The sequence below is a fragment of the Anopheles coluzzii genome, chromosome 2 (genome assembly GCF_943734685.1).
Source record: "Anopheles coluzzii chromosome 2, AcolN3, whole genome shotgun sequence".
Taxonomy (NCBI): domain Eukaryota; kingdom Metazoa; phylum Arthropoda; class Insecta; order Diptera; family Culicidae; genus Anopheles; species Anopheles coluzzii.
In genome coordinates, this window is record NC_064670.1 from 67,710,789 (window position 1) to 67,724,851 (window position 14,063).

At 47.3% G+C, this 14,063-nt stretch overlaps 1 protein-coding gene across 1 annotated transcript; it reads left to right on the forward strand.

Annotated features, from left to right (window-relative positions):
• The first annotated feature begins 8,229 nt into the window (after positions 1-8,229).
• On the forward strand, positions 8,230-11,999 carry LOC120959822 (uncharacterized). Its single transcript, XM_049611040.1, has 5 exons — positions 8,230-8,563; positions 9,626-10,183; positions 10,259-10,637; positions 10,779-11,889; positions 11,949-11,999. The coding sequence occupies exons 1-5, from the start codon at positions 8,230-8,232 to the stop codon at positions 11,997-11,999; spliced, it is 2,433 nt and encodes an 810-aa protein (XP_049466997.1).
• The last annotated feature ends 2,064 nt before the right edge of the window (positions 12,000-14,063 follow it).

Genomic DNA, 14,063 nt, shown 5'->3' on the forward strand with positions numbered 1-14,063 from the left:
GCACTGTCAAAAATTGATGCCTTAGAGGCAAAAATTGATGCGCACTGTCAAAAATTGATGCCTTAGAGCCAAAATTAGGTGGCAACGACTGTAATGGTAATAACGGCCGAGAATTCATTGCAGCTTCTATCTGATGAAGTATGGTACAGTATCCTTCATACGACAACCGGGTGTTGCCTAGATGTCGGTACAGGTGTTTCTTCGCGGTCTTAACCGCGGATTCCCACAATCCGCCGAAGTGTGGAGCTTTTGGAGGGGTAAAATGCCAGTTTATCCCCTTATCGGCACAATCGGCAGTAATAGTTGTTATATTTTCGTTTTCTTTCGAAGAACGCTAAGAAACGTTAACGCGTTACTTCCTTCAAAACGATGGGATTGGAAAGTCCTTGTTTATTATTAATAACTCGTAAAGGATTTGCTATCACTTTGTTCCACACCTTTCTCAAGCGCGCGCCATATCTTTTTTTCCTCGATCGGCACTCACGCATCGTGCCGAGCGCGCGTTCGCTAACCTCCCGATAGATCGCACACACACTTCGATCTACGCCCGATGAGTGTCCTCGGTAGCGATCTACGGGATCATCATGTTGGCCCATAACAATAGTGTTGCGGTGTTGCTCATCCTCGAATAGCTCAAAAAGTTACTTTAGCTCACGTTCGGCTCCTTCAAAGTTTTTTCCATTGTCGGAATGGATGTGCGCTGGTAATACACGCCGTGACGTGAAGCGTCTTAGGGCTGCCAAAAATCCTGCGGTTGTCAAATCTCCTACCAGTTCCAGGTGAACCGCTTTCGTGGAGAAGCACACGAATACACAAAGATAGCTCTTGGCGGCTACGGCCTTGCGATGCGCAGGCTTCAAATAGAACGGGCCGGCGTAGTCCACCCCAGTGATGGAAAAAGGCCGGCTAGGTGTGATGCGGGATGACGGAAGTTGCCCGATTGGCTGCTGCACCAATGCAGGATCTTGACGAATGCTCCCTGATTTGTGATAGTAGCAGCCTTCCGCTGGCATGTTTTCGTTCCTCGTGGAAGTGCTCTGCTAATAGGCGGGTAAAAGTGTGGTGTTTGGGTATTACCGCAGGATGCTTAGCTTGATATGGTAGCTGGGACAGGTTTAAATAACCTCCCACTCGAATTATGCCTTCCTTGTCCACGAAAGGAGTCAATTTTCGTAAGAGCGATTGCTTTGGCAAGGCTCCTCCTTTTATCAGTTGCTTAACTTCCACAGAGAAGGCATCTTGCTGTGCTAGTTTACATAGAGCTATTTTTGCTGCTTCCACATACTCGGCTGTAATTGCTGTTGGTGTTTTAGCATGCGACATTAGCTGCTGGGTTCGTGCTTTCTGCTTCGTGTTGCACACAAAACGTATGCAGTAGGCTATAATGCGTACCAGTGTAGGAGGATGAGATATCGAACCATGGATGAGATTGTGCACATACGACAGTAGCACTCACCTGACGTGTTTCTAAGTCCATATCGTCTACCGGTTCCGGGTTTGAGCTGGGCCAGGATGATCAAGGATGCGCTAGCCAGTCTGGGCCGGATTTCCAAAGCGTGCTTTGCTTGAAGTGTGTTGCGGACATGCCTCGGGAGACCACATCAGCAGGGTTGCAGGTACCCGGAACGTGCCGCCATTGTCGTGGATGCGAAAAATGTTGCACTTCCGCAACTCGATTCGCTACAAACGTCTTCCAAGTGTTGGGTGGTGAAGCAATCCATTTCAGGGTTACAGTTGAATCGGACCAGAAGATGGATTCGGCAGAAGCAATCTGCATTGCATTCTTGACGCGATGGTGAAGGTGCGCTCCCAGGACAGCAGCTGCAGTTCCAGTCTCGGCAGTGTGACGCGCTTCAAAGGTGCAACGCGAGACTTCGACGCTAGCAGGCTGATTTGCAGTTCTCCCTTCGCGGTCTCGCAGCGTACGTAGGTGCATGCTCCGTAGGCAGCTTCGGAGGCATCGGTGAAAGTGTGAAATTCTACCTTTGAATGTGGTAAAAGTACATAGCGATTAGTTTTATATTCAGCTAAAGCTTGCCAATCACCTTGAATTGCTTTCCATTTTTTGTAGATTTGTTGCGGTACAGGTTCGTCCCAGCCGGATTTCAGCAACCATAGCTCCTGCATCAACATTTTTGCTCGAACAAGTATCGGTGCGATCAGTCCGAGTGGGTCGTACATTTTTGCAATGTTGGATACATAACTGAAACATGGCTCGATGGCTCAATTCCGTCCTTTCTTATCTCGGAGGATGCGTATGTCATCTATCGCTGCGACCGAAATTCTCTCAACAGTAACCGTTGCCGTGGTGGTGGTGTACTCATTGCCTGCTCTTCCGTGCTGAACACGTCAGCTTTATCACTGCCGTTTGACTCGCTGGAGTCTGTTTGGACAATTGTTAAGCTTCAAAACCTTGCAATCTATATCGGCGCCGTTTACATCCCACCCGATCTGCGTTCTTCCGAAATAGTCCTTGACGATTTACATGAGAGTGTTAGTTTCGTTGCTGGCAAACTTAAACCAAATGATCTTATGGTGTTACTTGGTGATTTTAATTCACCATCACTCCTGGCATCCTGGCAACCGTCGGCATCGTGCGTTAATCACTTCATTCCTACTGGTGTATCTCGTGAAAATGTTTCTCTGCTTGATGGAATGTCGGTAAACGGTTTGCTGCAATTATCCAGCATAAAAATATATGCGGAAGACAATTGGATCTTCTATTTGCCAATGCTGCCTTCTTGGAGCGCTACTCTCCCGTCATAGCTTCACCTGTTCCACTCGTCGCGCTAGACAATCATCATCCTGCTCTTGAGACAAGTGTGCTCCTTACGTACTCTCGCCCTGCATCCTCTCAACGAATACCTACGGCTCGTATGTTCAATTTTAGGAAGCTGGACTACCAAAAGCTTCATCGTATATTAGCCGATACCGATTGGTCCTTTATTGATGCTGACTGTGACATAAATTAAGCTGTAGCAGCGTTTACTAATGTAATCACTTCTGCCTTCCCTTCCTGTCCTCTCCTTAAACCCGCTCCTAATCCTAAGTGGTCGAACAGAGCTTTACGTCTATTAAAATCGGACAAAAACCGCGCTCAACGCGCCTACCGTTTAAATAATACTTAACACAATCTTTGTGTATATAAATATGCGGCTAAGGCTTATCGTCTTCTTAATCGCCATCTGTATCGTCGCTACGTCCGGCGTCTTCAAATGCGCTTCACTATTGATCCTGGGTCATTCTTTCGTTTTGCGAACTCTAGGCGAGGCTCTGATAGCCTTCCATCCACCCTGTTTCTTGATCTGTCCTCTGCTACGTCCAATTCTGATATATGTAACCTGTTTGCCAAACATTTCTCTAGTGTATTTGTCGATCCTAGTTCTTTTAAGGTTCCTTTGGACGTAGGCTTGTCTTACACGCCCTCTGATGTGATATCATGTAATTCAGTCGTTGTAAGTGAAAGCCTAAGCCGGTCTCATGGTACAGTCGTCAGCTCGTACGACTTAAGAACATGCCAGTCATGGGTTCAAGCCCCAACTAGACCGTGCCGCCATACGTACAGTATCGGACATTAAGATAGGACCCTTTTTTTCAATGCACCGTGCACTTGTTTTACCACGTTACTTGTGTTTGTGTGTGTGTATGTGTGTATGTGTGTGTATGTGTGTGTGTGTGTGTGAGTGTGTGTGTGTGTATGTGTGTGTGTGTGTGTGTGTGTGCATGTGTGTGTGTGTGTGTGTAGTAGTAGAAAGAGAGTGTGCTTTTTAATGTGTATTGTGTCTGAAAAACATAGCTTGCCATGATGTCATATTGCGTTGAAATTATTCTTATTATGTGTGTTATCATGTGAAACATTGTGCGTTTACACTTGGATAAAAACTAAAGTTTGCATCGACAGCAGCGCTTGTTCCTCGGACGAAAACGCAGGTGTGCTGTTTCATGAATGTGAATGCGACACCGGTGCGAAATGGACACGCGCACAATAGCAATGAACTCGGCATTCCCTCACAGGTGTTTCTCCAGTGCACGCCATTGAAAGGCCTTCGTGCATCTCTGCGTTGCACGTTGTGTGCGAATGGTAAACTTTGTGCGTGTATTGAGCTGGCGCGCAGTTATTCTTTTCAATGGGCGTTTTGTTTCATGAGCGCGGCAGTATTCTTTTCTCGATTTTGAAGGGAAGACGCTTATTCGCGTACTCGTTGATAGTTTTTATCCATGCGATGTTTTCGCTGCTCGACAACGATGTTATTCATCGCGTATAGAAGTAGAACGCAGGCAGAGCACGGGATCAGCCGTGTCCAAGTTTTTAACCAGCGCGTTCTTGACGGTCCAAGCAAGCAATATTAGTAACAATAGGTCGAGGTAAACGATGTACCGATTATCAGCGCCATATGTAAAAGCGAATGGCTGCTGCTGGCATTAAGCGCAAAAGGATCGAGTTCGTAATGGAACGATCGCGCACTTTTGTGGCAAACGCGCTTCGGACAACCGAAACGTGCTTAGAGAACTGAAACGCGCTTGGACAACCGAAACGCGCAAGTCAACCGGACGTCCTCAGAAGACCACGGCGAAAGAAGACCGTAACATTGTTAATATATCGAAAACACACTGATCGCGAGGGCGGTGGTCCTGCTTATCACACCAAAAACCTAACCCAAAACACAAAAAAACTACTTACAAATCTATCCGAAACGACCTACTTGTGAAACAAACACACATATCAATACACATTCAAACATACATCCACACACACACACACACACATGCACACACACATACACACACACACACACACACACACACACACACACACACACACACAAACACACATACACACACACACACACACAAACACATACAAACCACACATAAACTTGGCCCAACGGGTGCACGGTGCGTTAAAAAACCAATGCCCTATCTTTCTGTCCGATACTGTAGGACTGACTATCCTGCTATGGGGGGTAATCCAAAAGTCACTGAAAGCCAAACCCCACAAGTGGTACAGGCAGGCCTTGACCGAAAACGGTTGTTGAGCCAAAAGAAGAAGATGAAGAAGTGAAAGCCTAGTAAAATCCGTGTTCAGGCACAGCCCTGTCACTTCATATCGTGCTTAACGAAACACGAACATTGGCGGCTACGGCCTTGCGATGCGCAGGCTTCAAATAGAACGGGCCGGCGTAGTCCACCCCAGTGATGGAAAAAGGCCGGCTAGGTGTGATGCTTAGCTTGATATGGTAGCTGGGACAGGTTTAAATAACCTCCCACTCGAATTATGCCTTCCTTGTCCACGAAAGGAGTCAATTTTCGTAAGAGCGATTGCTTTGGCAAGGCTTCTCCTTTTATCAGTTGCTTAACTTCCACAGAGAAGGCATCTTGCTGTGCTAGTTTACATAGAGCTATTTTTGCTGCTTCCACATACTCGGCTGTAATTGCTGTTGGTGTTTTAGCATGCGACATTAGCTGCTGCGTTCGTGCTTTCTGCTTCGTGTTGCACACAAAACGTATGCAGTAGGCTATAATGCGTACCAGTGTAGGAGAATGAGATATCGAACCATGGATGAGATTGTGCACATACGACAGTAGCACTCACCTGACGTGTTTCTAAGTCCATATCGTCTACCGGTTCCGGGTTTGAGCTGGGCCAGGATGATCAAGGATGCGCTAGCCAGTCTGGGCCGGATTTCCAAAGCGTGCTTTGCTTGAAGTGTGTTGCGGACATGCCTCGGGAGACCACATCAGCAGGGTTGCAGGTACCCGGAACGTGCCGCCATTGTCGTGGATGCGAAAAATGTTGCACTTCCGCAACTCGATTCGCTACAAACGTCTTCCAAGTGTTGGGTGGTGAAGCAATCCATTTCAGGGTTACAGTTGAATCGGACCAGAAGATGGATTCGGCAGAAGCAATCTGCATTGCATTCTTGACGCGATGGTGAAGGTGCGCTCCCAGGACAGCAGCTGCAGTTCCAGTCTCGGCAGTGTGACGCGCTTCAAAGGTGCAACGCGAGACTTCGACGCTAGCAGGCTGATTTGCAGTTCTCCCTTCGCGGTCTCGCAGCGTACGTAGGTGCATGCTCCGTAGGCAGCTTCGGAGGCATCGGTGAAAGTGTGAAATTCTACCTTTGAATGTGGTAAAAGTACATAGCGATTAGTTTTATATTCAGCTAAAGCTTGCCAATCACCTTGAATTGCTTTCCATTTTTTGTAGATTTGTTGCGGTACAGGTTCGTCCCAGCCGGATTTCAGCAACCATAGCTCCTGCATCAACATTTTTGCTCGAACAAGTATCGGTGCGATCAGTCCGAGTGGGTCGTACATTTTTGCAATGTTGGATACATAACTGAAACATGGCTCGATGGCTCAATTCCGTCCTTTCTTATCTCGGAGGATGCGTATGTCATCTATCGCTGCGACCGAAATTCTCTCAACAGTAACCGTTGCCGTGGTGGTGGTGTACTCATTGCCTGCTCTTCCGTGCTGAACACGTCAGCTTTATCACTGCCGTTTGACTCGCTGGAGTCTGTTTGGACAATTGTTAAGCTTCAAAACCTTGCAATCTATATCGGCGCCGTTTACATCCCACCCGATCTGCGTTCTTCCGAAATAGTCCTTGACGATTTACATGAGAGTGTTAGTTTCGTTGCTGGCAAACTTAAACCAAATGATCTTATGGTGTTACTTGGTGATTTTAATTCACCATCACTCCTGGCATCCTGGCAACCGTCGGCATCGTGCGTTAATCACTTCATTCCTACTGGTGTATCTCGTGAAAATGTTTCTCTGCTTGATGGAATGTCGGTAAACGGTTTGCTGCAATTATCCAGCATAAAAATATATGCGGAAGACAATTGGATCTTCTATTTGCCAATGCTGCCTTCTTGGAGCGCTACTCTCCCGTCATAGCTTCACCTGTTCCACTCGTCGCGCTAGACAATCATCATCCTGCTCTTGAGACAAGTGTGCTCCTTACGTACTCTCGCCCTGCATCCTCTCAACGAATACCTACGGCTCGTATGTTCAATTTTAGGAAGCTGGACTACCAAAAGCTTCATCGTATATTAGCCGATACCGATTGGTCCTTTATTGATGCTGACTGTGACATAAATTAAGCTGTAGCAGCGTTTACTAATGTAATCACTTCTGCCTTCCCTTCCTGTCCTCTCCTTAAACCCGCTCCTAATCCTAAGTGGTCGAACAGAGCTTTACGTCTATTAAAATCGGACAAAAACCGCGCTCAACGCGCCTACCGTTTAAATAATACTTAACACAATCTTTGTGTATATAAATATGCGGCTAAGGCTTATCGTCTTCTTAATCGCCATCTGTATCGTCGCTACGTCCGGCGTCTTCAAATGCGCTTCACTATTGATCCTGGGTCATTCTTTCGTTTTGCGAACTCTAGGCGAGGCTCTGATAGCCTTCCATCCACCCTGTTTCTTGATCTGTCCTCTGCTACGTCCAATTCTGATATATGTAACCTGTTTGCCAAACATTTCTCTAGTGTATTTGTCGATCCTAGTTCTTTTAAGGTTCCTTTGGACGTAGGCTTGTCTTACACGCCCTCTGATATGATATCATGTAATTCAGTCGTTGTAAGTGAAAGCCTAAGCCGGTCTCATGGTACAGTCGTCAGCTCGTACGACTTAAGAACATGCCAGTCATGGGTTCAAGCCCCAACTAGACCGTGCCGCCATACGTAGGACTGACTATCCTGCTATGGGGGGTAATCCAAAAGTCACTGAAAGCCAAACCCCACAAGTGGTACAGGCAGGCCTTGACCGAAAACGGTTGTTGAGCCAAAAGAAGAAGATGAAGAAGTGAAAGCCTAGTAAAATCCGTGTTCAGGCACAGCCCTGTCACTTCATATCGTGCTTAACGAAACACGAACATTTTTCGTTCAATTTCGAGTGTTCGGCTCGATCGAGTAGTTTATAAATAACAGTGTATGTCGCGAATAAACTCTCTCTTCCAATTTTGCTGCACAACGAATAACTGCTGGTAAATATTAAAGGTTTGAAAGTTACACCGAAACGCGGAAAATAAATTATCCGAAATAGTGAGATTAAACATTGGTGCCGTGACCAGGATTAAGACGAATCTGGTTTTCTGAATCGTAATTATTCTCGCGATAATCACTGTTTGCGCGCGTGTAACTGTGCTTTAGTCGCCTCACAATCGACCGAGTTCACTGTGTCCGCGAAATTTAGCGTTTTTTTGTCAAACCGCACTATGACTGCTCCGATTAACGTTTTGTCGTCCAGAAGGACAGTTTTACTAGCAGTATTGGCTAAGCATGAACAGTTTTTGGCAGAATTTGACCCGGAACGGGATGCAATCGAAATCAACATTCGCATTGCAAAGGTCCAGAAGCTTTCCGTTGATTTGGAAGCAATTCAGGCCAGATTGGAAGATGCGGCGGCCACCGAGGAAGTGATAAGTCACAATGCCGCGTTACGAGACGATTTTTCCTCGCGTTTGATACGCCTTGAAGCCCATTTGAAGGCTAAACGGGTGCACGCTCCGCGATCCGCAAGCACAACACCAAACACTAACCCGTTGGCAGGTATAAAGCTTCCCACCATCTCACTTCCTGAGTTCGATGGTGATTACGTGCAATGGCTCACGTATAGGGGTACTTTTGTGGGATTAATTCACGAAAACATGGAACTACCACCGATACAAAAGTTTCATTATTTACGAGCTTCCGTGAAAGGCGAGGCCGCAAAGGTGATCGAAGCAATCACGATCAGCGCAGCCAATTACGAGCTAGCATGGCAAATGCTCACCGAACGATACTCGAATGAGTATTTGTTAAAGAAACGGCATCTTCAAGCACTTTTTGGCATGGCCACCGTTAAGAAGGAGAGTGCATCAACCCTTCACCATCTTGTGGACGAGTTCGAACGTCACAAGAAAACGCTCAATCATCTAGGCGAAAAAACGGAGGCATGGAGCTGCTTGTTAGAACACTTAATGTGCACAAAATTGCCTACCTCCACATTAAGAGATTGGGAGGAAAATGCCTCAACTAGCCAAAATCCTAGTTACGAAGGATTAATCGCATTTTTACAGCGCCGTATGCGAGTGTTGGAAACCCTACAGGTAAACATTACCGAAGCTCCCCCTACCGTGAACCAAACGCACTACGCACATAAACATGCTCCGCCTATGCGCTTAGCAAGCTTTCCGTCAACATCACACGACACACGCACATGCCCTTTATGCCACTCCGATCACAATTTAACGAAATGCCCCCGTTTCATGCAAATGTCACCGGAGGAACGGTACCGAAACACAATGACACTGAAATTGTGCTTGAATTGCTTGCGCGACAATCACTGTGTGCGTGATTGCTCATCGCAATACAAGTGCAGACACTGCAATTCAACACACCACTCGCTTTTACACTCTTCACAAAATTACGGCACATTTTCCACTGCGAACACGTCAGTTGCGCAAAATGCTTCCGTACGCAACACACACAACACAGACGATCACACGGCAAACACGCAACGCACTTATGCAGCAGCATTGAGGCAAACTGCGGAACAAGTTCTGCTTCAAACTGCACTAGTAAACATTGTTGATGCACATGGCATAATGCATCCTGCACGCGCACTTTTAGATAGTGCCTCCCAGCCAGATTTGATGAGTAGCCGTTTTGCTAACCGGCTAGGTATCAAATCGGGCACGGTCGATATCACGCTGATTGGTGCTGGTCAATCGTCCATCCCGGTGCGGAAATCGATGCGTACCACGGTATCATCTAGAGCGAGCCCTTATGCGATTAACGTTGAGTTTTTGATAGTCGAGATGCTTATTGCTGACCTGCCCGCACATGATGTGCCCACCAGCGGCTGGAAATTACCGCCACATATTATATTCGCCGACCCCCATTTCGAGAAGTCGGCACCGATCGACATTATTCTCGGTGCCCGGCACTATCACACGTTCTTTGTAAGCGGGGCGCAATATAAAATGTCATCGAATCTACCAGTCCTGATGGAGAGCGTATTTGGCTGGGTCGTGAGTGGATCAGCATCTACCTCTCAGCCAGCAACATCCAATACTTTTCACACTTCATCCGTGGTGTGTATGGTTTCACTAGAAGAATCAATAGAGCGTTTCTGGAAAGTAGAAGAACTACAGGTTAATGATGGCTATTCTCCTGAGGATCGCAAATGTGAGCAATTTTACAAGGATACAACACAGCGAGATGAAGCTGGTCGTTATATGGTATGATTACCTAAACAAGCAGACTTCGATGATAAGCTTGGCCTTTCGAAGGCAGCAGCAAGGCGGTTTAGTTTGTTAGAAAGGAGGTTAGAACGAGATCCAAACGTAAAAGCGGCGTACCATGATTTCATGCGTGAGTATCTGGAGCTTGGGCACATGTCACGCATAAAAAATCCCTCCGACGACGAACGCGCGTATTATCTGCCTCACCATCCCGTGTTCAAAGCCGCTAGCTCCACAACAAAGGTTCGCGTGGTATTTGATGGTTCAGCTAAGACGTCCACCGGCTTTTCGCTTAACGAGGCGTTATGCGTCGGCCCTGTCGTGCAGGACGATCTGCTCGACATAATTTTGCGCTTCAGCACATATAAGGTAGCCGTTGTTGGAGATATTGCGAAAATGTATCGACAAGTATTGCTCCATCCTAACGACCGGAAATTTGTACGCATTTGCTTTCGATTTTCGCCTCACTCGCCAATCTAATATTTTGAGCTGAATACGGTTACTTATGGCTTAGCCCCCTCATCATTCTTGGCAACCAGAACATTGCTGCAGCTTGCAAACGATGAGGGCGCCTCTTGTCCCAATGCTGCAGCTGCTTTGAAAACTAACTTCTACGTTGACGATTTCATCGGTGGTGCTGATTCCATCGGAAATGCTCGCCAGTTGCAAATCGAGCTTTCTCAATTGCTCGCCAAAGGCGGCTTCGAGCTGCGAAAGTGGACATCCAATCAGCTCGAGGTGCTCGCCGGTTTAAATGCGGATCAAATCGGCACACAGTCAGCGCGGCAATTCTTACCACACGAGACGGTAAAGGCTCTTGGTGTTTCATGGGAGCCAGAGCATGACGTTTTATCCTTCGAATCCGCAACAGCCAGTGATGTGTCCATTCCGACAAAGCGATCCATTCTATCAAACGTAGCTCGCATGTTCGATCCGCTGAGCCTGATCTCCCCGATTGTCATTCGGGCCAAGATGATGATGCAGCGATTATGGTTGCAGAAAGCTGGTTGGGACGAGTATGTTCCAGATACTATCTGTAAGAAATGGAAAACAATACAAGAGGATTGGCAACTCATCTCTGAATTCAAGGTTAGTCGTTATGCGCTTCTACCTGGTGCGCGTATTCAGCTACATACCTTCTGTGATGCATCGGAGGCAGCATATGGAGCCTGCATTTATGCGCGTTGTGAAGGCGAAGGTGGGCAGATTCGCATAACGTTGCTTTCTTCCAAATCGCGTGTGGCACCGCTCAAGCGCGTCACACTACCCCGCCTTGAACTATGCGCTGCTGTATTAGGAGTACACCTGCATCACCGAGTAAAGAAGGCGATGGAGATCAACGTTGCAGAATCTTTCTTTTGGTCGGATTCCACCATCACCTTAACCTGGATCAGCGCCACACCCAACACATGGGCAACGTTTGTAGCTAACCGGGTATCTGAAGTGCAGCATTACTCACACCCGCGGCAGTGGAGACATGTACCCGGCGCGTCTAATCCTGCTGACCTGGTTTCACAAGGCATGTCAGCCGCTGATTTCCTGAAAAGCAAACTGTGGAGCTTCGGTCCGGATTGGCTATCTTTGCCCGCTTCCATCTGGCCCAACTCTAACCCGGAACCAGCCAACGAAACGAATCTAGAGATTCGCCAGGTGAGTGCTGCCGTTGTAAACACAACGACTAATCACCCTTGGTTTGCGTTGTGTTCTAGCTACAAGCGATTGCTGCGTATCGTATCATACTGCATTCGCTTCACACGTAACGCTAAGGAAAAGGCACGCACTCAGCGAACAGCAGCACAGCACCCCGCACCTTTAATCGTCACACCCGAGTACATGGAAACAGCAAACACTGTGTTAAGCCGCCTAGCACAGCAGGATGCATTTTCAGCTGAACTCGGGCAGCTCAAAAAGGGAAACGAAGTCATGAGGCAATTACCTTTACGGGCACCAAGTCCATTCCTTGACGAACAAGGGATTATCCGTGTAGGTGGACGTTTACGGCTATCTCAACTTCCCTACCAAGCGAAGCATCCTGTTTTGCTTCCCAAGAAACATCCGTTCGCGCAATTGATCGCAATGTATCAACACGAGGAGCTTCGTCATGGAGGAGGAAGGCTGCTCTTATCTCGAATTCGCGAAGAGTTTTGGCCGTTAGATGGAAGGCATCTTGTTAAGCACATTGTGCAGAATTGTTTTCGGTGCATTCGACAGCGACCGACACTTGAACAGCAACAACTTGGACAGCTCCCAGCGCAGCGCATCACTCCCAGCCGGCCTTTTAGTGTTACCGGAGTGGATTACGCCGGTCCATTATACCTGAAGCCAGCCCATAAACGAGCCGCCCCGGGAAAATGCTACCTCTGCGTGTTTGTTTGTTTTTCCACTAAGGCCGTACACTTGGAGCTGGTAAGTGATCTAACTACTGCTGGTGTTTTAGTTGCATTACACAGATTCACAGCACGACGCGGTTTACCGGCACACATACATTCGGACAACAGGAAAAACTTCGAAGGCGCGGCGAGGGAGCTTCACGAGCTGTTCGAAATGTTTCGCGATGAACAGCAGCTACATCTAATTGTGACAGATTGCACTAACCGCGGCATCAATTGGCACTTCACCCCTCCCAAGGCACCACATTTCGGCGGATTGTGGGAAGCAGCTGTGAAGACCGCCAAGCGACACCTTATTCGGCAGTTAGGCAGCACGCGACTATCCTACGAAGGCTACACAACTGTCCTACATCAAATTGAGGCGGCGATGAACTCGCGTCCTCTCCTACCTATGTCAGACGACCCTAACGATCTATCGGCACTTACCCCAGCGCATTTCCTCGTGGGCACATCGATGCATGCTGTCCCCGAGCCGGACTACACCCATCTTCGTTCCTGCACCCTCAGCGACTTGCAGAAGTGGCAAGTAATAGTGCAGCGCTTCTGGAAATACTGGACGACGGAATTCCTGCAAGAGATGCAACGTGATAACACCATGGCAAAGAGGAACGACAGCATCTTACCTGGCAGACTGGCCATCCTGAAGGATGATTTCCTCCCCCCAACCCGTTGGCCACTCGCACGTATCGTACATGTGCACACCGGAGACGACAAGCTGACACGGGTAGTAACACTGAAAACATCAAAAGGTATCGTAACTCGGCCGATAACAAAAGTTTGTATCTTACCTGTGGCAGAGGCCGACGAGAGCACATGCACCTAATTTCTGTTTATTTTGATTGTTTTTGTTTTGTTTGTTGACTTGCGTCAAGGGGGGGAGGATGTTCAGGCACAGCCCTGTCACTTCATATCGTGCTTAACGAAACACGAACATTCTTCGTTCAATTTCGAGTGTTCGGCTCGATCGAGTAGCTTATAAATAACAGTGAATGTCGCGAATAAACTCTCTCTTCCAATTTTGCTGCACAACGAATAACTGCTGGTAAATATTAAAGGTTTGAAAGTTACACCGAAACGCGGAAAATAAATTATCCGAAATAGTGAGATTAAACAATCCACTTTATCCAAATTTAAAACTTCGTTTTCACCAGGCCCCGATGGCATCCCTGCCTGTGTTTTGAAAAAATGTGGCAATACCCTCACTCCTATTCTCACTCGTCTTTTTTCTCGCTCGCTTAGTGTAGGGATTTTTCCTAGTCAACGGAAACTAGCTTGGCTTGTTCCCATTTATAAGAAAGGTGACCGCACACTAGCATCAAACTACAGAGGCATTTCTATTATTTGTGCGTGTTCTAAAATCCTCGAGTCAATTGTCCATTTATCTGTAATGCCTTGTGTAAAAAATTATATTTCTACGGAACAACACGGCTTTAT